We start from the raw sequence: 25,200 nt of genomic DNA on the forward strand, positions 1-25,200 counted from the left end.
CAAAACACAGAGCACCTTCATGAACTCCCACAGCCCCTGATGGCCCTGTGACTTCAGTCTGAGGCCAACATGACAGCATCCTTCAGGAGGGTGACCCCTCAGAAAGCATCTGGCCCAGAATGGGTACCTGCCCGGGTATTAAAGACCTGTGTTCATCAACTGGCTGGAGTGTTCATCCATATCTTTAACCTCTCATTTCAGCAATCTGAGGTACCCACTTGCTTCAAGCATGCTTCAATTATACTAGTGCCCAAGAAGAATGCGATAACCTGCTTCGGTAACTATCGTCCAGTAGCACTTAAATCTACTATGATGAAGTGCATCGAGAGGTTGGTGATGAAACATATCAAGTCCTGCCTAAAAAGTGACTTGGATCCACTCCAATTTGCCTACCATCACAACAGGCCCACAGCAGATGTAATTTCATTGGCTCTTCACTCAGCCCTGGAACATTGGATAGCGATGCTCTTCAATGACTACAGCTCTGCAATCAATTCCATCATTCCCGCACAACTAAGCAATAAGCTCCAAGACTTTGGCCTCAATACCTCCTTGTGCACCCTCACGTGCAGACCCCATTCAATTCAGATCAGCCACATTTCCTCCACTAGCTCCCTCAGCACAAGTGCACCACAAGGCTGAGTTTAGCCCCCTGCCCCACTCACTTTATACTAATGACTGTAAGGCTAAGTACAGCTCCAATGCCATATTTAAATTTGCCAATGACACCACTGCCGTTGGCTGAATCATAGGTGATGATGAATCAGCACATAGGAGGGAGACTGAAAATCTGGCTGAATGGTGCACAACAACAGCCTCTCACACAATGGCAGCATGACTGAGGAGCTGATTATTGACTTCAGGAGGAGGTCCATGAGCCAGTTCTCATCGGGGGATCAGAGGTGGAGAGTCAGCAACTTTAAATTCCTCTGTGTAATCATTTCAGAGGATCTGACCTGGGTTCAAAACTCAAGTGGCATTATGAAGAGAGGACGGCAGCAAATTGACTTCATTAGAAACTTGCGAAGATTTGGCATGTCAACTAAAACTTCTAGAGGTGTGTGGTGGAGAGTATATTTTCTAGTTGCATCGTGACCTGGTATGGAAACACCAATGCCTTTGTATGGAAAAGCCGACAAAAAGTAGTGGATTTGGCCAAGTCCATCATGCGTAAAGCCCTCCCCACCATAGAGCACATCTACATGGAGCACTGTTGCAGGAAAGCAGCATCCATCATCAAGGGCCCCAACATTCCAGGCCAAGCTGTCTTCTTGTTACTGCCATCAGGAAGAACATTCAGGAGCCTCAGAACCCACACTACCAGGTTCAGGAAGAGTTATTACTCTTCATCCACCAGGCTCTTGAACCAGAGGGATAACTTTATTTCCCCCATCACTACTGTTCCCTCAACCTTTGGACTCACTTTCAAGGATTTTTCATCTCATCTTCTTGATACTTATTTCAGTGTTAGTACTTTTTCCCCTTTCTTTTAGCATTTGCAGAGTTTTGTTTTTGCACATTGGTTGTTATCCGTCCTGCTGGGTGTGGGCTTTCTATTGTACTTCATGTAGTTACTGAGAATATTCACAGAAAATAAATCTCAGGGTCATAAATGGTGACATGTGTTCTTCAATAATAAATTTACTTTGAACTTTACATTAAGATAATTATATTTCTAAGCAGCAACAGAATTTAATTTTCAGATCAGAAACTTTGACAATTGTAAATATTTGGTAAAAACTCTTACCTGGGCCGGTTTTGTATTTATTCCAGAAACAGACCCATGGTATATGTAAACTTTGCCGTTATCATCATATGGCACTCCAACAGCAATATCTGAAGGTGGACCAATAGAACTGTTAGCATCTATTTTTTGAACAGATTTATAACAGCCAACAGGTCTTCACAAAGAATTAAAAAATATTCAACTTTACAAATATAAAAGCTGTCTATGCCATCTAGTGGATAACATCATGACATGGTTTATATTGATTCAATGCTGGGTTCTGGTTTGACTGAAATCCGTGACTTTTCAAAGTTATATGAAAAGTAAACAAAACGTTTTGGGTCTATCTACTGTTAGGATGTATTTTTGAGATGCAATACAGCAAATATTAACCTTCAACAACCAATCTTCAGATCCGAATATTGATTGTAGATCAAATTTAAAATGCAGTTCTGGTAGGAAATGCAGGTTCGAACAGGAAACATCCAGTTTGACTGAGATGTCTGCATATGCATGAATGCAATCAATACCCCATTGCATGAATACAACTCAGAGACCACAGTAAATTAAAACTCATTTTGGGTGTGTTGGTGGGAAAATTCAGGCATCTGGAAAAACTCAACTCCAAAGGTTGCCAACTTGTGTGTGTCCCAATAAAAACTTTTATATCTACCAGCTGAGCCTCTCTGGTGACTTTGTTCAGAGTTACAATACTAATTAAAAGTTACGTTAGAAAAAAAGATAAAACAGCACAATAATAAGAGATAAAATACCTGGACTAACTTTTTCATGCACCAACTAAGTGTGTCTACTTTCCTGTCCAAAAAGTTTCACATATTTAGTCTATTTTCAGGTTTCTCTGGGTGGATGGAACTTGACTCTTCTCCAAACAGATTAAATTAGTTTTGCTTTGTTGGCCATGTATACATCAAAACACAGAGAGAAATGAACAAGAGTCCGAGGATGTGCTGGGGCAGCATGCAAGAGTTGCTACGCTTGCATCACCAAAATAACATTCACAACTTACTAACCCCAACTCCTACGTCATTGGATTAAGGCAAATCCTTGGTATCTATGTATGCAATTTAATCATTAAAGTTTTAACATATTTGCAAAGATTTTTATTCCCTTTTGAAACAGGTCAAATGCAAATTTCCTTGACTTCCTATGAACCAAGTGGCCTAGCAGGTCTAGTAGAACGTAGACTGGAATCGCATTTTTATTGTGGATATACAGTATGTGGCAGGAATTTAACCCCAAGAACATTGACTCCTGCTTTTAGGCAGAACGAGATATGATTGTGAGATTCATTTGCAATTGAAACAGTATTGTTTTGAAAACATTATCTAAAAGAGATAAGGTATACAGCCATCTTCAACAAACAGGCATTGTTTTGACAGTATGCTTCAACTGCACTTGAGAAGTACAAGACAATAAAAACTGCTCAGGTTCTTTGTACAACTTCAACACCACCTAGACAGTGAATCAAATATTGCTGTGATGATTGTACGCTCTAGTATCAATTGTTTGGTGACAATAAAAAGTAAAGTAAGACCAAAATCCATTTGTGTCCCTTAATCAAGTATATTTCCTAAATTCTTGGGAGAATAATTGCAGTCTGATCATAACTTGAAAATTCAATAAAAAACATCCAAACATGAAACAATAAAATATTTCATTTTCATTCTCTAAAATCCATCAATTGATAAAAGAGTTCTAAAACAACTTTAGGAACCGTGAATACCACAAGGTTAGATTGAGGATAAAACTATCAAAATCAAAGGCCATGTTTTCAAGAAAGGCAAGATTGTCACATAAGTGGTTTTAATAAAAAAAAGTTTTAAAACACCAACAATTTCCCATATTACAGCAAAATATTTTTAAACCCTTCAAATAATTTGGGTCAAAGGAAAACAAGGCAATTTTAATTAAGGAAATATCTTTCCAATAGCAAATTGTCTGGATACTTACTGTGCATTCAGTTTGAAATAATTAAATAAGTATTTTCATTTTGGCTGTACTATAAATGTTTATATACAAAATTTCTATTAAGACTGTGAATATAAAGTTGTGTTAAAGAAACTAACACTGTTAAATGTAACAAGTACAAAGGAACAGCACACACAAAATGCTAGATGAACTCAACAAGCCAGGCAGTCAACGTGTTGGGCCGAGACTCTTCATCATTACTGAAGGGTCCTGCAGAAGGCCCTCGGCCCAAAATGTCGACTGTACTCTTCATAGATGCTACCCGGCCTGATGAGTTCCTGCAGCAATTTGTGTGTTTTGCTTGGATCCTAGCATCTGCAGATTTTCTTTCGTTTCTGATTGACATACAAGGAAGCTTAGGGGCTCTAACATTTTACTGTCATACATTCTTTGGGCTTCTCTTCTGTTTTTGTGGATGTCTGAAGAACAAGAAATTCAGCTTGTATACATTCTCTAAAATTAAATGGAACAATTGAACATATGATGCAAGTCACTTCTAGGGTAACTATATTTGTCTATATTCATGTAAAAATACAAAATCTCAGTTCAATTAAATACAAGCTATTACTTATGGATTAGTTGTGATCTTACCTGAATATCCATCCTGGTTAATGTCACCTATATTCTCAACAGCCAAGCCGAACATGGAATCTTTAGTACCGTTCAATCGAATACGATTGGCGTTTTTCCAATTCCCTTTATCATTGATGTAAACATATGCAGCACCACCAATTTCAGCTTCTCTATCAAAGAACTGCGGTGCTCCAACAACAAGATCCAACCACCTGGGGAGAAAATCATTCTCATTTTTGTGCTGAAACAAAGTGAAATTGTTTCTTGAAAATTTCTCCACATGCCATCCACCGTAACAACAACGCGCACATCTGTAGCTCTTTGGCTCTTTCAGCTGCATGGACCTACTGTTACACATTCTATACTATTGTTGAATTAGTTTACTTTCTATTGGTTGTGATTTAAATGAAATATGTTGGACAGTCCCTCAAGGGAAACGAAAATTTATTCAGAAAATTAAATGTCATCCATGAGGTCAGGAAAACTTAATTTTAGGCATACATTCCTGAGATGAACTTAATTGCTAACACAGCTTATTATATGATAGAAATGCTTATATAATTACACTATGAAACTGACTACCTGGCCTACTAGTAGCTTCATCCATAATGAGCCACCCAATTTACTGTCGACCTTTTCATTCATTCTATCAAATCAGTATTTAATTTATCCTTAAAAATGTTTTCATGGCCTCACCAGGCTCTAGGAAGGACAGGTGACCTTTTCCACTTTCCTATTAAACAAAATGTCCACCAGATATCTAAATAAGGCAATTTCCTAATCTGCTAGGTATCTGTAATCAAATAATATCACATTACAAATAACCACAACCATTGTTATAGAAATGGGAATATGCCCTTCAGCCCAACTCATCCATACTGACCGTGAGGTCCAGTGACGTGTTCCCATATGCCTGCATTTAGATTAAGTTGAAGAAGTCCACTTCAAAATGTATCGAATGCAGTCTCACACCCTCTTACAATAATGCCTACACTTTCATATTTTGCTTATGTCTCAAATAGTTTTATATAAATGCCATCTTTTTCCCCATCTATAACAACAATTATTCTGGAAAAAAAGAACATTTATCTGCTCTCACTGATGTGTCAGTAGATGGCGCCATGATTAAGTTTTTAAATGTTAAAATGCCTGTGACTGTGTTAGTTGGTAAATCTGTATTGTATCCTCATATGAATTTGTTAATTAATATCCATTTGCTTTTAAAAGACAAATAGTGCCAATACTACAATTTGTAAAGCAAATAAAGTCTGTAAATTCCACAGGCTGCAATTGGTTTATTGTACCAGTTAAGTATTCCATCTTTAAAGTGTTTGAGAAGGTACATAGTTGAAGTTCAGAGTACAAGACCTGGGAGATTACATGAGAACTGCACAAGACTATTTACCCTCTAGTGTAATTTACCCTGTATATGCCTTGTATGGCTCTGGTCATCAGATTACAGGAAGAATCAGATGGCACCGAAGAGAGCTGTAGACATAGTGTCATGGCTGGAGAAAAGTCAGCCAGTTTTATTACTTTTAAAGCATGAGAGATTATCAGGATACATAATACTTTGTGACATTCTAACAAGCCTGGATCCTTAACCAATTATCATTCTGGCTCCAGCATTTGATGTCTTATTGACCTCCACCAGTCTTCCAAAAATAAACCAATGTAAATTATTTTTCAGAAGACATCTACATTTCCTTCTACCAGCAACCTTGTTTTGGTCTCTGTTATGAAGAAAACCAGAAAAGGGAAAATGAAATCAATCAAGATCTGTTGTTTGGGTCACTATCCTGTTAAACAAACTTTTGTACGAGATCACCAGATGAGGACACAAATAAGCTTAGTTGTCATAACAACCACAGCTGAATAAATTACTGAGAACAACAAATTAGCTTCTTTAGAGCATTTGCAACACATAAAATATCCAGAAGATATCGTAAAGAAGGATTATCAAGCAAAATTTGACAATCATGCTTTCTTTACATAACACTTGGGTTTTAAATCTTGACTTTGAAATATCATTTCAGCTTTGGGACTAACAGGTTACAGTCACAGAATGGTAGAGTATTTCTCTGCGGTATTTGCTCGCAGTAGTGGTGTGGCGCGACACTGGCGATGCTACTGTTGTGACTGTGACTGATGTCACCAGAGAGACATTGAAGCTTTATTCATCACAACAAGCAGGATCATTCTGGAGACACTCTTGGTAAAGTACTACAAATTCAAGGTACATCACATTTTTCTACCCTTAAGATCAATGGTAACAGTAGGTGATTCAATAACATTTCAATAGTTACAATGACATTGTTTACTTCAATACATTGGGTTGGCAAGTGGTTCCTTTGAATTGCATACTTACAGTGAGAGAGACTTCTGAATGTTAAAATACCTTGGCTGGGACACTTCCCTTAACTAATTTACAATGGTACAAATGACTAAATCCTGGATTGATGCAGGCCAATTAACACAACCCCATTGTCTTACCATTTGGCTGATGCACGTGCAAATGTCTCATGGTCACCATTTTGCAAACCACATCTCTTATTCTGTGGATCAGCCTTGCATTTTTAACTTCAATTTAGTGCTTGCAATTTACAATTAGAACTGAAGACTGGTTGTTGCTTGAATTAACATCTTCTATATTCATACAACTCCAGAATCCTTCCTAACAGTACTGTTGGATGAAGGAATGTCTACACTTTGAGAAAAAGAGGTTCAATATTACTTTGCTGTGTGGTGAATCCATGGCAAGAAATGCCAACACAAGCCTTATTATAGTCATCCTAACCAAATCCATTTTGTTTGCTCCAAATTCCAATCAACACCACCCAGAGGCCATCATTCACCTACACACCAAGGGCATTTTGCAATGGTCAATGAACTTTCCAACTCACAGTATTTATTTTTGGAAAGTCAGAAGAAACAGGAGCATCCAGAAGAATCCCATGCAGTCACAAGGAGAACGTGCACACTCCACACCGACAATGTTGGAGGTCAGGATTGTACCCACGTTACTGGAGCTGTGGGCCAACAGCTCTACCGGCTGGGCAACTGAGCGGCATTTTCCAGGCTTTTAAGAGCTGTAAAACTAACACCTGCTGGGCTAGTCGAGAAAACAAGGCAAGCCACATCAGCTTCAGCACAGCAGTAAACTGAAATCTGAAGCTGTACCGTCAGCCTCCCCACCAACGATTCTGCTCTTTATACACAAATGATAATGTTCTTACAATCCACAAAATAAAAAGGTACTGCAACATCTAACCCTGTCAGCACACATCCTGCAGAACAACGGAGTTATCACTTGTATCCTGCCCCACAAACTAACCTGTCTCCGTTCAGATCTACCACCGCAACATCGTATCCAAAAGACGAAGCCAGCCCTTCTCCATTCAGGATGTATTCAGTCTTTAGATTTCCTGTTGATTTCTCCATCTTTAGAAAAAGAACAGCTCCGGTGTGGTTGGCTCTTGGTGCACCCGATACAATGGTTAATGTGTCCTGTGATGTGATTCCTTTGCCCGAGTCCAGGGAGAAGCCTAACATAAAACAGCAGAATCAAAGCACATTTTCTAAATATTTTATTAACATTTATGGACAATCCAACAGGGAAAGGCATCACAAAGACGATGTAAATGCATTACATGTCCAACCTATTAAATCAACACAATTCCTGTTATGTTTTGAAGACAATTAGCACATCAGTTGAACTTTGGAGTAATAAATCAAGGCTCCTGCTGAGTTGTCTGCGTTTAGTGACAAGGTGTTGCCGTCAGAAGCTCTGATGACACAAACATGCGAGTCAATGCCTCATGCACCTGTGTAATTCCTCACAGTGAGGAATTGTATTTTGTAACCGTAAGTTCCTTAAGGTTGTTACAGCTGAAGGGGTGGTAATGGAGACGCTTCCACTACCTGCTAAATGCTTTCAAGGGGATGCGCCTCAAATAGCCTCTGACAACCAAGCCCAACTCCTGGCTTTCAATACTTCCCAGCAGAAGTATTTCTACTGACGGGTGAAGGGTCAAAGGTGGGTCAATGACACCTTAAAATCAGTCACCAGGCAGACAGGGTTCATCAGCCACGGTTGGCAGCTCATCAAGGAGAAGGAAACTGTATCAGTCCATACCGTTCCTTTGGGTTCATCAGTTGCATGGAGAGGGGGAGCTTGCTACATGGGCAACAGCTTGCTCTCCACATCGTACTGTCCAGACTTGTGTACTCAGACAGCTAGGATGCGGCACCCATGATTAAAGACCAATGGAGGCCTCACTCAAGAGTAGGTGAAGTTAATTATGCACATAATGACATACAGGGCTTCTAAAATTTCTCAAGGCTGATGGGCTGGTGAAAGTGAAAGAAAATCTGCCCCCGGATCAAAACTCTACTGAGTGTTGGTTACAAATGGAGTTTATTAAGGGGGGGGGGGGGGGGGGGGAGAAAGAGAGGAGGAACGTCACTGTGGTGCACATTTTCCATTTGTTCCAGTGTTGAAGGACTATGACTGGGTCAGTTCCAAATCCTCCTTGGGAAAATTCTGCTCATTATGTCTTCGGAAAGCCCCGGTGGAATTCATGCCAGCTGAAACCTGGCATGCATCCAAATTTGACCTTTACAAAGGCCCTAAATCTTTCATTGCCAAAGCAATAAAATCAGAAGCAGATTTGTCATCTTAGCCAGCAGGGACAAAGGCTCTAGGGAACAAAGCCTATTTTTGGCATTTTTTTTCTTTTAGTCCACACTCACTGGGGACTCCCTGGACCAAACAACACTGAACTTTTCTGGAAGGTGTGATATGGAACACACCCTAAGTAGTTCCACAACTCTCTCCAGTTAGAGAAACAGGAACACCCCCATGAACAGGGATGAGAAGTTAACTTCACTCCGTGATCTGGGGGTCCCCTGCACTTCAGCAGGTCCCCGAGCAATCTCAAGAGCATGGCCACATAGGACAAAAGCCCCGTTTATGGAATACAGTTACTGTACTCTTTATTTAGAGAAATGCGCAAGTTAACTTTTTCTGTGTTTATAATGCTGCATTGTTTAATTAGAATGGATGAAATTCCATCATAAAGAGCACAATCAGGCTTTCAGTTCTGGCAAACACTTTATCAGCAGATATTTCTTTCCTGTGGTTTCAGTGCTTAAAAAAAAACAGACCACCAATAAAAATGCATGACAGTGGCTTAGAAAAATACAGTTATTACACATCTTTCCAAATGAAAGGAATATTCTGTGGGATTATCGGTGCTATAGTTGTATATGTTTTCTTTCAGAGGAAAAATGCTTTCCTCTGATGTCCATCTTTAGTCAACAAGCAGAAATATCTAGCACCTTGAAGAATGGTGAGAGGAGAGATGGCTTTTTAGCGAGAGAACCAAACAGCTACTCAAGTCCATTTTTCACCCTGGATTTCACTCCTTGCCATATATGGCAGCTGGAGATGCACGCATACCAGACAGATATAGCCACTTCCACTGACTCTTCAGAAGAGCTTGTACAGATTTGTTAAGTCTAATAGATTTCTTCAAAGCTCATTCTTCACTGCTCCATGATTCTGTCATGGGTGCACAGTTACTAACTGCGTGCAACCACTCGTTCAGGAAGTACCAAGATAAAATTAGTTTAGAAAATAAGCTATTTTGAGAAACAGAACTTGAGGTTAAAGAGACAAATGATAGACTTTTGAAACACTTGAGCTGACCTAAAACCCTTAGCACTACCGTGGACTGTTCTTCTTTTTACTTCTCTCAATTGACACTAACTTTGTTATGTTTATTTTGTCATGCGATTTATGTATAATTTATGTTCATTTAAGTTCATGTTAACTTACTTGTCATGTTTGTGATGTACTGTGTAACTGTGACAAAAAGATCATTTTCATGGCACCGAAACCATGTACAAGCATGTGATACACAAAATGCTGAAGGAGCTCCGCAGGCCAGACCGAGGCCTATCGTCAAGACTGGAAAGGAAGGGGGAAGATACCAGAATAAAAAGATGAGGGGAGGGGAAAGAGAATGGCTAGAAGGTGATAGGTGAAGCCAAGTGGGTGGGAAAGGTAAACAGCTGGAGAGATAGGAATCTGATAGGAGAGGAGAGCGGGCCATAGGAGAAAGGGAAGGCGGGGGGGGGGGGGGGGGGCGGACCCAAGGGGAGGTAATAGGCAGGCGAGAAGAGACAAGAACAGAGTGGGGAATAGAAGAAGAGGGGAGAGGCAGAAATCAATATTCATGCCAAAAGGTTGGAGGCTACCAAGACAGAATACAAGGTGTTGCTCCTCCATCCTGAGGATCGGCTCATCGTGGCACAAGAGGAGGCCATGGACTGGCATGTCGGAACAGGAATCATAATTAGAATGTTTGGCCACCAGGAAGATCCACTTTTTGGATCTCATGTTTGGATGCGGAGGCTCATGGGGTGGTATGCAAGTTCAAGAGGAACTTTATCACTGTTAAGGCAGCGGGAAGAGGGGGTGAACGTGGATGTTCAGAAAATGGAGGAGATACGGGTGAGGACAGCATGATTCGTGGAGGAAGGGAAACCCTCAGGGATTCACATCGTGCTCATCCCATCTTCCTGCCACCTGGGGTTTCTCTTCCTCCATTGATGTTACTCTCACCCACATCTCCTCCATTTCCCAAACATCTGCACTCACCCCATCTTCCCACCACCTGGGTTTCCCTCCCCATTGTAAATCAGGGGACCGCTTCATTGAGCACCTCTGCGATATCCACCAAACATCTTAATTCCAATTCCCATTCCGACATGTTGATCCATGGGCTTTTTTATTGTGCCAGAATGAAGTCACCCTCAGGGTGGAGGAGCAACACCTTATATTCCATCTTGGTAGCCACCTGATGACATGGATATTAGTTTCTCCTTCCCCTCTTCTTCTGTTTCCCCATTCTGGCCTCTTTTCACCTGCCTGTCCCCTCCCCGCTCCCCCCCACCTTTCCCATGTGGTGCAATCAGCTCTCCCATCAGATTCCTTCTCCTCCAGCCTACCTGGCTTCACCTATCACCTTCTTCCCCTCACCCACCCTTTTATTCTGGCACCTCTCTCTTCCTTTCCAGTCCAGAAGAAAGGTCTCGACCCAAAACGTCAACTGTTTATTCATTTCCATAGACGCTGCCTGACCTGCTGAGTCCCTCCAGCATTTTGTGTGTTGCTTTCGGATTTCCAGCAACTGCAGAATTTCTATGTATGCCTAGGACAATAACCTTGAATATAATGAAATACAGATGCATAAAATCCCATGGCACAAAAATAAACCATTCATAGCCAAATTTACTTTGTCAAATTTGAATGAGGTGTCCAATTACCACAAACTTTTACCCTCCAAAATTCCTCTTAATTTTTTTTTCAATTTTTAAAACATTTATTCCCTTACTTTTAAGTTATATTGTGCATACCTAAATAGCTGTTTGCAGGAACAGGAACCAGTTTTTCATCCCTCCTATTTTCATCACCAACTTCATAGGGTCCATCATCAAAATTACCGTCCACAATATCTCTGCATTCCACATGCACAATTCCTGAAAGAACAAAGTAGTTAATAATCTGCATAAGCAACCCCAAAAGTTCAGGATTAAGTTACATCATAGTAGGTATACCCAGCCCGCTGGGAGCATAAAATCAGAACATGTTTACATTTAAGATCACATTTCAAAAATATCTGTTTATGATTTGAACAATTTAAGCTGTTAACTTCCAATTGGGGATAAAAGTAAAAGAATGGTTAAGAAAATGTTTATTATGTGGGATCTGAAAACAGCATTTCAATACCCATTGTGATTGGGTAGAATCAGCATGTTCACACAGTAGGAAAATTTGGTCTGACGACTCTGACAATTAACCTGAGAAAGTTTAATATGTAAACCTGTATATGACCACAAACTCAAGAGATTGAGTAAATTAATGCATCTAACTTTACATTTAATAATATACTGCTGTAGATGTTAACTGATTTTTCATGTTCATTGCAAATTTTAAAAAGGTGAAAATCTATTCTGTCAACTTGATTATGCTTTATTTTACAGATATCATAACATATTACTCAATGTCACCAAGACCAAGGAGATGGTGGTGGACTTTAGGAGATCTAGGCCTCATATGGAGCCAGTGATCATTAATGGAGAATGTGTGGAGCAGGTTAAGACCTACAAGTATCTGGGAGTACAGTTGGACGAGAAGCTAGACTGGACTGCCAACACAGATGCCTTGTGCAGGAAGGCACAGAGTCGACTGTACTTCCTTAGAAGGTTGGCGTCATTCAATGTCTGCAGTGAGATGCTGATGATGTTCTATAGGTCAGTTGTTGAGAGCGCCCTCTTCTTTGTGGTGGCGTGTTGGGGAGGAAGCATTAAGAAGACGGACGCCTCACGTCTTAATAAGCTGATAAGGAAGGCGGGCTCTGTCGTGGGCAAAGTACTGGAGAGTTTAACATCGGTAGCTGAGCGAAGGGCGCTGAGTAGGCTACGGTCAATTATGGAAAACCCTGAACATCCTCTACATAGCACCATCCAGAGACAGAGAAGCAGTTTCAGCGACAGGTTACTGTCGATGCAATGCTCCTCAGACAGGATGAAGAGGTCAATACTCCCCAATGCCATTAGGCTTTACAATTCAACTGCCAGGACTTAAGAACTTTTTTTTTAAAGCTATTATTAATGCTTTTTGAGTTAGTGATTTAGATGCATATCATATTATTACTGAGTTAAGTATTGTATGTAATGAGTTTTTGCTACAACAAGTGTATGGGACATTGGAAAAAATGTTGAATTTCCCCATGGGGATGAATAAAGTATCTATCTATCTATCTATCTATCTATCTATTACAAGAGAACTATTATGAGAATGTCTTGTTCTAAGGCACGTTACCTTTCCAGTTGTAGGCACCTGGAGCTCCATACACAGAATAATTAGCACCCTTGGTGAAAGCACTAGCTACACCTTGTTGACAGATACCAAACTTTTCGTGACTTTGTGGTCGCCCAGCACAAATATTCACATTTGCATCAGCTTCACTTTCTAGATCCTGGCTCAAAATATAGCATTGTCCGGTCACAGCACGAGACTCCTCTGGCTTATTCAAGTGTTGCCTTTGCTCATATCGATGTGCGCAAACCTGAAACAATTAAATATTTTACATATTGAGATGAAGGGTAATAATGTTCCATAATCGACCTACACACCCACCATGAAACAGGAACCTATTCTACAGTGATAAGCATTGCAACCACCTTCACCTGCTTCATCAATAAACACCTTCCCATCTTAGTAATTAATTTTATGCAACACTCTTCAGGAAATGCAGTCTCCACCTGCATGCAGGCAGATCTAGACAGCATACAGGCATCTGCTAATAAATTAAAAATAATATTCATACCATACAATTTCTGGACAATTTCCATCTCCAGCTACAGTCTAACTGCCTGCCTTTATTCCTCAATGGCTTTGCAAAGACCAAACTCCCCATCATCAATGCCTTGCTGGTTAATTAGTCAGAAACTTAACTGGACCAGCCCTATGAATACTGTGACAAGAGTAGATCAGTTGCTGGGTTGGCTGTGGCAAATGGCTTGCCTTATGACACTTCAGATCATTTCCACCATCTTCAGGGTACAACATAGGAGTGAAACAGTCTTCTTTCAATTTCCTTGATCGTGGAGCTCCTTCAACACACAACCTTGACACGACCCAGGATAGAATGACATTCCAACCACCATCCTAAACACTCATTCCCTTTTCTGCTGGTGCACTCTCGCCAACGTGTACAAAATCCACTACAGCAACTTCAAGCTGAAGTTTATTGTCATTCAACTGTAGACACACACTCCACCAAACAAAACAACCTTCCTCCGGACCAAGATGCACAACATAGAAACTAATATTACCACAAATAAATTAACAAATAATAAAATATATTCCAGAAGAATGACATTTAGCACAGGGCGCACTTATGACACAAGTTTAAAAAGTAAACAGTGTGAAGAGACCTGGGTGGTAGCAGGGAATTCAACAGTCTCACAGCCAGGAAGTTCAGCAGTCCCACACTAACAGTCCTTGGCCTAATGCTACAGTACCTCCTCTCTGATGGTAGGGGGTCAAAGAGATCATGGGACAGATGGGAGGGATCCTTGACAAAGCTAAAGGCAGTGCTCCTGACAAATATCTCGGATGGGTGGAAGACAGACTCCGATGATTATGCTCGTAGTGTTTTGTAGGGCTTTCCAGTCAGATGTCTTGCCATTCCCATACCAGACAGTGATGCATCTGGTCAGGATACTCTCGATGGTGCTTCAGTAAAAATATGGGGTGGGGGGGGAGGGAGACGCACTCACCTCAATCTCCTCAGGAAGTGAGGTTCTGCTGTGGTTTGTTAAGTAAAGGTCTGGTTTTGAGAGACCAGGTGAGATCATCCGTTATGTGCACTCCCAGGAGGAGCTGTTTATGTGCAGGGACGAGTGGTCAGTCTGCACCTTCCTGAAGTCCACCCATCACCTTTTCAATCTTGACCACGCTGAAGCTCAAGTTGTTCTGCTCACATCATTCTACAGGCTGGTTTACCTATTCTCTGTACACCATCTTGGCTTATTTGTTGATTAAGCCAACCACAGTTGTGTCAGCAGTGAACTTGATGATTTGGTTTGAACTGTACTTAGCAGGACAGTCGTGCATCAGCAATAAGCTGAGCACGCAGCCCTGAAGGAAGCATGTTAAATGCTGAGCTGAAGTCAATAAGCTGCATCCTGGCGAATGAGGCACCATTTTCTAGCTAGGACAGGACGGAGTGGAGGGCAAAGTCTATGTATGGCATTGTCAGTGGACTGACGTCAGTGATAAGTGAACCAGAAAGGCCCCAATATAGCAGGAAGATCGGATTCAATGCAGTCCATAACCAGGCACCCAAAGCACTTCACTATTGTTGAGGTCAGTATCACTGGACGGTAGTCACTCAGGCAGATTACCTGGATTGGATAATATACGTGGCTACCTGGAGTCTGTGAGTACAGTGGATAATTCCAGGGAGGTGTTGAAGAAGTTTGTTAGAACCCCTGTTAACTGGGCTACGCAGTCCCTCAGCATCCTGTCTGGACTTCTGCAGCAGTACCTGCCAAGCCCAGAGCCTGCTACATGAAGGCAGAAGGGTAGAAGGCAAACATGGACATCACCAGATGCTGCACACAATTCATTATTATTTGCTCCAAGTATTGGAACTCTCAAACACCAAAACTGGGAGCTGATACACCAGATGGACAGCTCTGGTTCCAAACAACATTTCACTGAACTCTTCACGAGGACAATTAGGGATGGACTTTGCCTGAAAAATCCATGTCCGGCAAGTCAGCAGTACTGAACATTTTTGGCTATGCTCTACTTCAGAGATTATTTTGTTATGCTCAGCCATTCCCCCTCCCCCATCCATTCTCCACTCCCAATTAATATCAATGAATAAAACCTACCTATCTGTGCCTATAATTACCTTTCTTTTGCCTCTCCTAGTCAGTTTCCCTGCTGGAGAACAGCATTGGGTACAAAACACTGGTCACAAAGGAGTACATGAATGATTCCTTTGTCACTTTACCGTAGGTACAATAGCAGAAGGAAAACTTTCATAGGAAAAAAAGAATAACTGGGGTTTTAAAATGGGACAAGAAACAAAAAACAGGTTTAATGGAAGTGTAAGTGGCAGGGACAGAATTAGTATAGCCAGCTGCTGGCTGAAATAAAACAGAGCAATGGTTAGACTCTGGAATTGTTTAGCTCAGAAGGAAATAGTGTATCTGGTCATCAGCTGCTATTCTTCAAGCTCATTTGGATGCCATCGGAACAGTTGACCGGTCAAGGACAGCAAAGTCAAAGTGAGGTTGAGAAGCTTGTGTCATATTCCAAAAGGTAGTAAAAACTCATTATGCTTAGTCACCCCAGTGCAGATGAGCTGCCTTTCAGCAACAAATACAATATGCTACTGTGAAAGAAGTGCAGTGAAGTCAAAGACGGAATTGGTTGGGGTCCCCCAATTCAGGGGAAGGTGCAAAGTGAAGAACATTTGTGAAGTGTTCAAACTTACCATAACCTTTCCTCCTACACCCTGGCTTTCCACAGACACACCCATCCACTGATCTTCTTTGCTTTCCTGCGATATGTCAACTGTGAAGAGGGTGAAAATAATAACAAGTAAAATTAAATATTTTACCTTCATCCATTTGAATATGCCCTTTGGAAGTCAAGTTTAATTCTACAATTCAGTCACGGACTCCAAGATAGTTGGAAAGAGGAAGGAAAAAGTGCATGCTATATATATTAAAGACCCACATAGAACCGGTATTGTACGGCCTCTAATTTCCAGATTTATTCTGTACTGTATATCGCCAGTACAGAACAGACAATTCCTGGTCTGGGAGCTACTCTCAAACTTCCATCTCAATGTTTTTGACTCCTTGCTAGTTCCATTCAAACTAATACCAATTATTGATTCCAAGCTAAAATCCTCTTTTGTACTGGTATCACCTTATCTTTTGTCATCAGGGCTTCCCCTCCTCAGTATAAATTTACCTATTTATTCCAGATGTTAAATATCCTGGAATATTGGAATACTGTTAATATTGTCACATCCACAAATGGAAACAATCTAATAGGCATTGTTCCTTCATGTGCTATAAATCCATCCATGAATACTGCACTCAAATATGAAACTTCAAATTTTCTCTTTGTACCATTTTTCCTAACTTTGACTCTTAATTGGAGGTATGCTCACATACTTCTATGCTCTATTCCTTCCTGACAGACCCATTACCCATTCTGTTATCCTACATTACTGCCTCAACCGTTCACCTTCATTTGACAAATTTCCACTGAGATCTTTTTCCCACTTTGCCATCACCAGCACCCCTCAAATTGTTAGTCACTTCAAAGTTCAAAGTACTTACACATTATACAAACTTGAGATCCATCGCCTTAGAGGGCCATTTACAATTCTTGTTATTAAATTTGCTCTATAACAAGGAAACTGGTCCCAATGGAACCAGCTTCTTTCTCCAGTAACTGTGCTGGCATCTAATGAACAGGAACCCACTTTATTCCACACCATGATTAAACAATGCTCTTAGCTCTCTAATCATATTGACTATTGATCTGTATGTGACTCAGGTAGTAATTCAGATATTATTACCTTTGTAGTTTCATTTTTTTTTAATCCTAGCTGCTACCTTTAAAAGATCTTTATCTTGTATCCTATTGACATACAGTGGTCTGTTCCTATATGTATCTCATCTTTATGCTCCCAATCCAAGCTACTCCATAGGTCAGAGGAGATATCCTTAACCCTAAATTTCAAAACCAATCATTTGATTGATTCAACCGTGCTGGAACATGGCACTGGAAGATTCTGACTAGATGGGTGCCAATGAAATCAGTAACCACAACTAATTTTGGACTAATCTGCAAAGCAAACATTGATCTTTGGTGACTATTTTGTTTACTGAGACTAAGGTTCAAACGGAATCAGAAATCAGCAATGTAATTACCAGGTGGTTCCTTAAGGTTGTAGCCAAGGGAGGTTGTGGGAATAACCTTCCACTACCTAATAAATGCTCCCAATAGTGTGTGTCTCAAATAGCCTCTGACAACCAAGTCCGGCTCCTGGCCTTCATGTGTAGCTTAGTTACAAGCCTGGTGAACTATTTCTACCAGGAGAAGGGGCAAAGGGCAGTTACTGGTGCCTTAAGACGAGCCACTTCGGGAAGATAGAGATCGTCAGCCATAGTTGGCAGCACATCTAAAAAGAAGAAAAACTCTGATCTCAAACCTCCGCTGCCTTGCAGTTGTCCACTCACTGGGAAGGCTTTGGGAGTAAACCCTGAGGAATAATCTGGAACTGCCGTCCCTAGGCTGTCCTTCACCGCTGGCCAGCAGCTCCTGAGATGCAGTGTGGCACCAATGGCATCAGGCTTCGACATCTCTTTGGATTCATCAGCTGCCAGCCGTTCAGTCTGAAAACTAGCCCCAGACCAGGCTGGGCCAGGGACTGAGATGGCTATCCCCATCAGCCTTAGGTACACGTGCCACACACCCAGCCCTCATTCCTTCTTCTGGTCCCAAACTGCCACCTGCTGCATGCCATGATCCTGACTGACAGGAAAGTACAGAGGCAGTTCAGTAAAAACAGTGGGATCACTGGAGCCGTCAGTAGTGCTGCCAAGTTCTAATTCTTGGTGGGCAGGACTTTCAGTCATAAGTTCACTTACATGTCTTACGCGTGTCCTCATCTTCTATGTAGTTGTGATCATATTCAAGAAAGGGGCCAGGTCCAGTTGTGGTAACTACAGAGGGATCACCATCCATTTGCTAACAATCATCCCGGTTTGCTCTCACTGGGCGGGGGAGTTGGGGGGAGCTAAATAAATGCTTCCCAAATTGTAGGGAGAATTATATTTTTTTAGATCATGGAACCCCAACCTAGGATCTACAGACCTCTTGCTTAACGATATTGGTCCATGGCATAAGAAAGGTTGGGATCCCTGGTTCTAGATGCACAATGGACAGGATCTTCACTATGCAACAACTCCACCGACGATGCAGAAAGGAGCATCAGAGTACCTGGCTTTTTCTTAAAGCCTCACAAAAGCCTTTGACTTAGTCAAAGAGGGATTGTTGAGCATCCTTTTCAAACATGGCTACTGACAGAAATGCATCTCCATCTGGCGTAACGATATACATGCTGGGGAGTTAATCGACAGGCTAATCTCAGTGCATACAGTTCTCATCGCCATCCTTCAACTTTCCTCACCACCATGCTGTATGTCATCTCCAAACAGTGACCTATCGTAGTGGAACGGGATAATCAGATCGAGTACAGCTTATGTCATTGCCATACCTGACCTCGGCCACTGAGCTACAAAGCACCGATGAAACCTGCAGATCCACAAATTGTGAGACCAAACTTAATTTCTCAATTCATTCACTGGAACATGAGAGAATGGGTGTTACACTCAGTATCTGCCAAACAAAGGTCACCCTGCAACCTGCCTCCACCACTTATCTCACGAGAGCCTTTTAAATAAATATCCTCTTCCCCTTCTGAGGATTCATGGCCCAGAGAAGTGTGGAATTTCTTTGCTCTGCCCTGACATATCACCTCATTGAACAGAACAATGCCCAGTACTTTGGACCTTCCCGAAGTGGAAAGCTCCACCTATGAGGGCTATTTTTGGAATGGTTGAGCCAACCAAAAGTCCAGCCTAGGCGAGGACCCAATACATCTGACCACAAGCACAGTTGTCAAATTCTCTAGCACAGTCTTATCTAGGGTGCTGCACTGAAGTATTACAACTGAAGAACATCAGGCTTCCTTGTGTCTTCTCTCCATTGAACACAATAGCTAATGACAGCAGTTAGGAGTAAAAGTATTATTCGTGTTTAAAGTACATATATGTCACCATATACTACCCTGACATGGATTCCTACCTGCAAGAGTCAACAAACTGTACAAATACACAGAAAAAAAACCCAAAGTAATAATAAGTAAGTAATAAATATATAGAACATGAGGTGTTGAGTCCTTGAAAGTTAATCTATAGGTGTAGAGTGAGTGAAGTGAGTGATGTTATGCCCTCTGGTTCAAGAGCCTGATGGTTGAGGGAAAATAACTGCTCCTGAACATGGTGGTGGGGTCTTGAGGCTCCTGTACCTAATTCCTGATGACAGCAGTGAGAAGAGAGCATGCCTAGAGGGTGGGGGGGGGGGGGCCTTGAAAATAGATGCTGCTTCTCTGCAACAGCACTCCATGAAAATATGATAGACTGGGCTGTATCTACTACTTCTTGTAGGAATTTTTTGTTCAAGGGCATTGGTGTTTTCATACCAGGCCATGATGTACCCAGTCAGTATATGCTCCACCATGCATCTGTAGAAGTTTTTCAAAGTTTTATATGACGTGCCAAAACTTTGCAAACTTTTAAGTAAAGGTACTGGTATGCCTTTTTTGTACTGCCACTTACATACTGGACCCAGGGCATCCTCTGAAACCACTGCTGATGGACTGAAAACCAATACAACGACTCATGGAAGCAAAACTTTATTTAGTTCTGCCCAGAATCCTGCTGTGAACCTTGTACTCCAACTTCAAGCTCACTCTTTTTGGGTTTGAACTTCCCTTGTTAGAAATGGAAATTAATTTTATATTCTGTATTTGCTTATTGTGCTAAATATATTAATCTCCACAGTTATACAGCATGAAAACAAGTCTTTTGGCCCAAATGGTCCATGCCAAACAACATATCTAAGAGAGACCCATTTGCCCATGTTTAGCCCATATCCCTCTGAACCATTCCAAGTAAAAACTTTAAAGTAGTGGATATGGCCCAGTCCACCATGGGTAAAGCCCCCCTCTCAACCATTTAGCACATCTACATGGAGTGTTATCACAGGAAAGCAGCATCCATCATCAAGACCCTCACCACCCAGGTCATGCTCTCTTATCACTGCTGCCATCAGGAAGGTGGTACAGGAGCCTCAGGACCCCCACCACCAAGTTCAGGGACAGCTTCAACCATCAAGCTCTTGAACCAGAGGGTTCATCACTGAACTGTCCCCATAACCAATGAACTCACTTTCAAGGACTCTTCACCTCATGTTCTTGATATTTTTGCTTTTTTCCGCTTTTTGTATTTGCACTGTCTATTGTCCTTTGCACACAGGTTGTCTGCTCTTGAGTGGAGTCTTTCATTGATTCTATTACGGTTATTAGATTTATTGAGTATGCCACAAGAAAATGAATCTCAGGGTTGTATATGGTAACATGGATGTACTTTGATAATAAAATTTACTTTGAATTATCCATAAACCTTAAATGTTGTTCATGCACCTGCTTCAACCATTTGCTCTGGCAACCCATTCCATACACTGGCTATGCTTAGTGTGAAAAAGCTACCCCACAAATTCTTGTTAAGTCTCTCCCTCTCACTCTAAACCAATGACCACTCAATCAAGCGTATCCATGCTTACAAAAATATATTTTTTAAAGTCCTATATCCATTCTTCGTCACTCCTATTTTATTCCATGAGTAAAATTTTCAATGCATGTTGACTGCTTTTCTCTAGTTAAAAAAAAATCAGTAGTTTAGTTGCAGACTACGGCACAATTAATGACTGTCTCAGCAGTCCTTGGTTGCTATAGAAAATTATTTCAAAGGGATTACATGTACTGTATTCTTTAAGCATTATACTCTCAGTAAGAGGTTGCCAAGAATGGCTGAAAATGATTGCTTTTTGTTTCAGAACAAAGCCAGATAATAATACAAAATAATGGAAAAATCAAAATACTAACACAATCACTTCAGATTTAAAATAAATGCCACAAAGGCAGATTCATAAATACCCAATATAGGCAGGATCTTGTGTTGCCAGATGAAGACATTTTAGCTTGATAGATGAAACTTTAATTGAGCCACAAAAAAAATCATACTGCTGGAGGAACTCAGTAGGTTAGACAGGTCAACTCCACTGATGCTATCAGGTGAAGACCCGCTATCTGGACAAAGTGCAGAGGGCAGATAGCTGACATCACAAGTCAAGGTAAAGAGGTGGGGCAAGAGCTTGTCAGCAGTGGATCCATGCAAGGATGGATGATTGGCAGATGGCATAGATAGGGGAGACAAGAGTGGGAAAGCAAAGAAGGCCTCTCTTGTATCTGCAGTCTCTTGTGTCTCCATAAAGTGTGCTGAGTGAAGCTCTTGAGGGTCACCTTCCACATCAGAAATCCCTATTCAAAGGAATGCAAGCATTATGTAATCTTCATGGTGCCTGTTCATTCTAATATTGTGCTGTCCAGCAGTAACCAAGCAGCTCTGCTATTTTCAACAGATTATCTACAAATACCTGTGGATCTCTTATTGTGCCTCTTATTTTTCCTACCAATTACAGTATTTCACATTATTTTAAACATTGAAAGTCATCTACTGCCAGTCCCTTCATTTCAACAGTTTATTACTATCCTTTCTGTCGGTCCTCTGGCTTTTGAGACAAAATTGGAAACTATGCCCCAAACACCCAAATCACTGATACATTCAGAAAAGCAGTGACCTTCGCACTAACTCCTGGTAAATCCCATGCCCTTGCCCTTGTTCCCCTAGCCCACCACCACTTCATCCAGAGAAACGACTTCTACTAGTACCACATTTCCTGTTGCTTAATCATATCATTCTACCAACAAAATTTCCGTTTTTGAAGTCAACCACCATTTTGCACGCCAGCCATCTGTTACTTCACAAACAAAAGCTTGTATTTGTCACAAGTTGACTTTAACAGATCTACGTTGGCTTTTGCAGATCAATGGAACAAGTTAAGGTCCCAAAAACACTGAAACACATTTAGACACATGGAGACTTGGCAGACTGGATTCAAAACTGGCATGCATGGAGATAGATAAGCAGTCAATAATTCCCTAAAGATTAACTTGCCATACAAGAGCAAAGATGTGATGGTGGGGCTTTATTAGGCATTGGTCAGACCACAGTTGGAGTACTGTGAGCAGATGTAGATCATAACACCATAAGATATAGGAGTAGAAGTAGGCCATTCGGCCCATCGAGTCAGCTCCACCATTCAATCATTCAATTCAGCTTCACCATTCATTCAATTCAATTCTTCCAGTCATCCCCACTCCCCTGCCTTCACTTCATACCTTTTGATGTGCTGGATAATCAAGAACCTATCTATCTCTGCCTTAAATACACCCAATGACTTGGCCTGCACAGCCATTCATGGCACCAAATTCCACAGATTTACCACCCTCTGACTAAAGTAATTTCTCCGCATCTCTGGTCTAAATAGACGTCCTTCATCCTGAAATCGTGCCCTCTTGTCCTAGACTCCCCTACCATGAGAAATAACTTTGCCATATCTAATCTTTTCAGGCCTTTCAACATTTGGAATGTTTCTATGAGATCCCCCCTCATTCTCTGATCCCAAGAGCTGCCAGACGTTCCTCATACGGTAACCCTTTCATTCCTGAAATCATTCTCGTGAATCTTCTCTGAACCCTCTCCAATGTCAGTATATCCTTTCTAAAATAAGGAGCCCAAAATTGCACACAATACTCAAGTGTGGTCTCACAAGTGCCTTATAGAGCCTCACATAACATTCCTGCTCTTATATTCTACACCTCTAGAAATGAATGCCAACATTGCATTCGCCTTCTTCAGCACCGACACAACCTGGAGGTTAACCTTTTGGGTACCCTGCACAAGGACTCCCAAGTCCCTTTGCATCTCTGCATTTTGAAGTCTCTCCCCATCTAAATAATAGTCTGCCCGTTTATTTCTTCCACCATAGTGCATGACCATACACTTTCCAACATTGTATTTCATTTGCCATTTATTTGCCCATTCCCTAAACTATCCAAGTCTCTCTGCAGGCTCTCTGTTTCCTCCACCTATCTTTGTATCATCGGCAAATTTAGTAACTAATCCATTAATCCCATAGTCCAAATCACTGGCATTCATTGTAAAAAGCAGTGATCCCAACACCGACCCCTGTGGAACTCCACTGGTAACCAGCAGCCAGCCTTTATTCCCTCTATCTGTTTACTGCCGATCAGCCAAAGCTCCACCCATGCTAGTAACTCCCCTGTAATTCCATGGGCTCTTATCTTGCTAAGTAGCCTCATATGCTTCGTCAAAGGCCTTCTGAAAATTCCAAATTCACCACATCTACTACATCTCCTTTGTCTACCCTGCTTGTAATTTCCTCAAAAAAATTGCAGTAGGTTAGTCAGGCAGGATTTTCCTTTCAGGAAATCATGCTGGCTTTGGCCTATCTTGCCATGTGCCTCTGGGTACTCCGTAATCTCATCCCTAACAATTGATTCCAATAACTGTTGAGCCCGTTGTCTAAGAAAAGATGTGCTGACATTTGAGAGGGTTCAGAGGAGGTTCACGAGAATGGTTCAGGGTTAACACGTGAAGAGTGTTTGATGGCTCTGGGCCTGTACTCACTGGAGTTTAGAAGAATGAGGCGGGGAATCTCATGGAAACCTAGAAAATATTAAGAGGCCTAGGTAGAGTGGACATGAAAAGGATGTTTCTTGTAGTGGGTGAGTTCAGGACCACCGGGCACAGCCTCAGAATAGAAAGACATCCCTTAGAGATAATGAGGAATATCTTTTTAGCCAGTGGCTGGGGAACCTATGGAATTCATTACCAAGAACAGCTGTGGAGGCCAAGTCACTGAGTACATTTAAAGCAGTGGTTGACAGGTTCTTAATTAGTCAGAGTGTGAAAAGATTACAGGGAGAAAGCAGGAAAATGGGGTCGAGGACGAAAATAATTCAGCCATGATAATAATAAGTACTTTATTGATCCCAATTGGAAAATTATTTTGTTACAGCAGCAACATTTAAAAACACACTTAGTAATGATAACTAATAACAAGTACAGAACATACACAATAATTTACCAATGTGCAATAATAGCGTACAAAATACAAACGTTTGTAATAAAAGAGATTATTGTACCAAGATGTGTGTTCTCCTGTCGCACAGAGATGAACTTTCGTATATGCCTATTGCATTTGGCATATTTTGTAACAACCCTTATGACAGCAGAGAAGACTCGATGAACCAACTGGTTTAATCTGCTCCTGTATCTTATGGTATTATGTTTCAGGCCAAAGACCTTCAGCAGGATTGGAGAGGAAAGGGGCAAAAGGCAGAATAAGATGGTGGGTGGGGGTGGGAGAAGAGTACAAGCTGGCAGGTGATAGGTGTGGTGGTGGGGGAAGATGGAATGATGCGAGAAGGAAGGAATGTGATAAGAGAGGACGATGGAATAAAGGGAAGGAAGTGATGCTCTCCTGGCAGTGACCCGTTTCAATTCAACCCATATCAACATGTCTGCCCATG

The 25,200-nt window shown here is 41.3% G+C and overlaps 1 protein-coding gene across 2 annotated transcripts in view; it reads right to left on the reverse strand.

Annotated features, from left to right (window-relative positions):
- The window catches only part of LOC140728462 (integrin alpha-6-like), a 94,818-nt gene that overhangs the window by 28,654 nt on the left and 40,964 nt on the right, over window positions 1–25,200 (reverse strand). For both annotated transcript variants that reach the window (XM_073047215.1, XM_073047216.1), the window contains exons 3-8: window positions 16,372–16,451; window positions 13,179–13,425; window positions 11,711–11,833; window positions 7,623–7,833; window positions 4,307–4,500; window positions 1,748–1,836 (exon numbers count right to left, since the gene is read on the reverse strand). In XM_073047215.1, the coding sequence (XP_072903316.1) occupies window positions 1,748–1,836; window positions 4,307–4,500; window positions 7,623–7,833; window positions 11,711–11,833; window positions 13,179–13,425; window positions 16,372–16,451 (944 nt within the window). The remainder of the gene's footprint in view (window positions 1–1,747; window positions 1,837–4,306; window positions 4,501–7,622; window positions 7,834–11,710; window positions 11,834–13,178; window positions 13,426–16,371; window positions 16,452–25,200) is intronic.

The sequence above is a fragment of the Hemitrygon akajei genome, chromosome 5 (assembly GCF_048418815.1).
Source record: "Hemitrygon akajei chromosome 5, sHemAka1.3, whole genome shotgun sequence".
In the NCBI taxonomy this organism is placed as follows: domain Eukaryota; kingdom Metazoa; phylum Chordata; class Chondrichthyes; order Myliobatiformes; family Dasyatidae; genus Hemitrygon; species Hemitrygon akajei.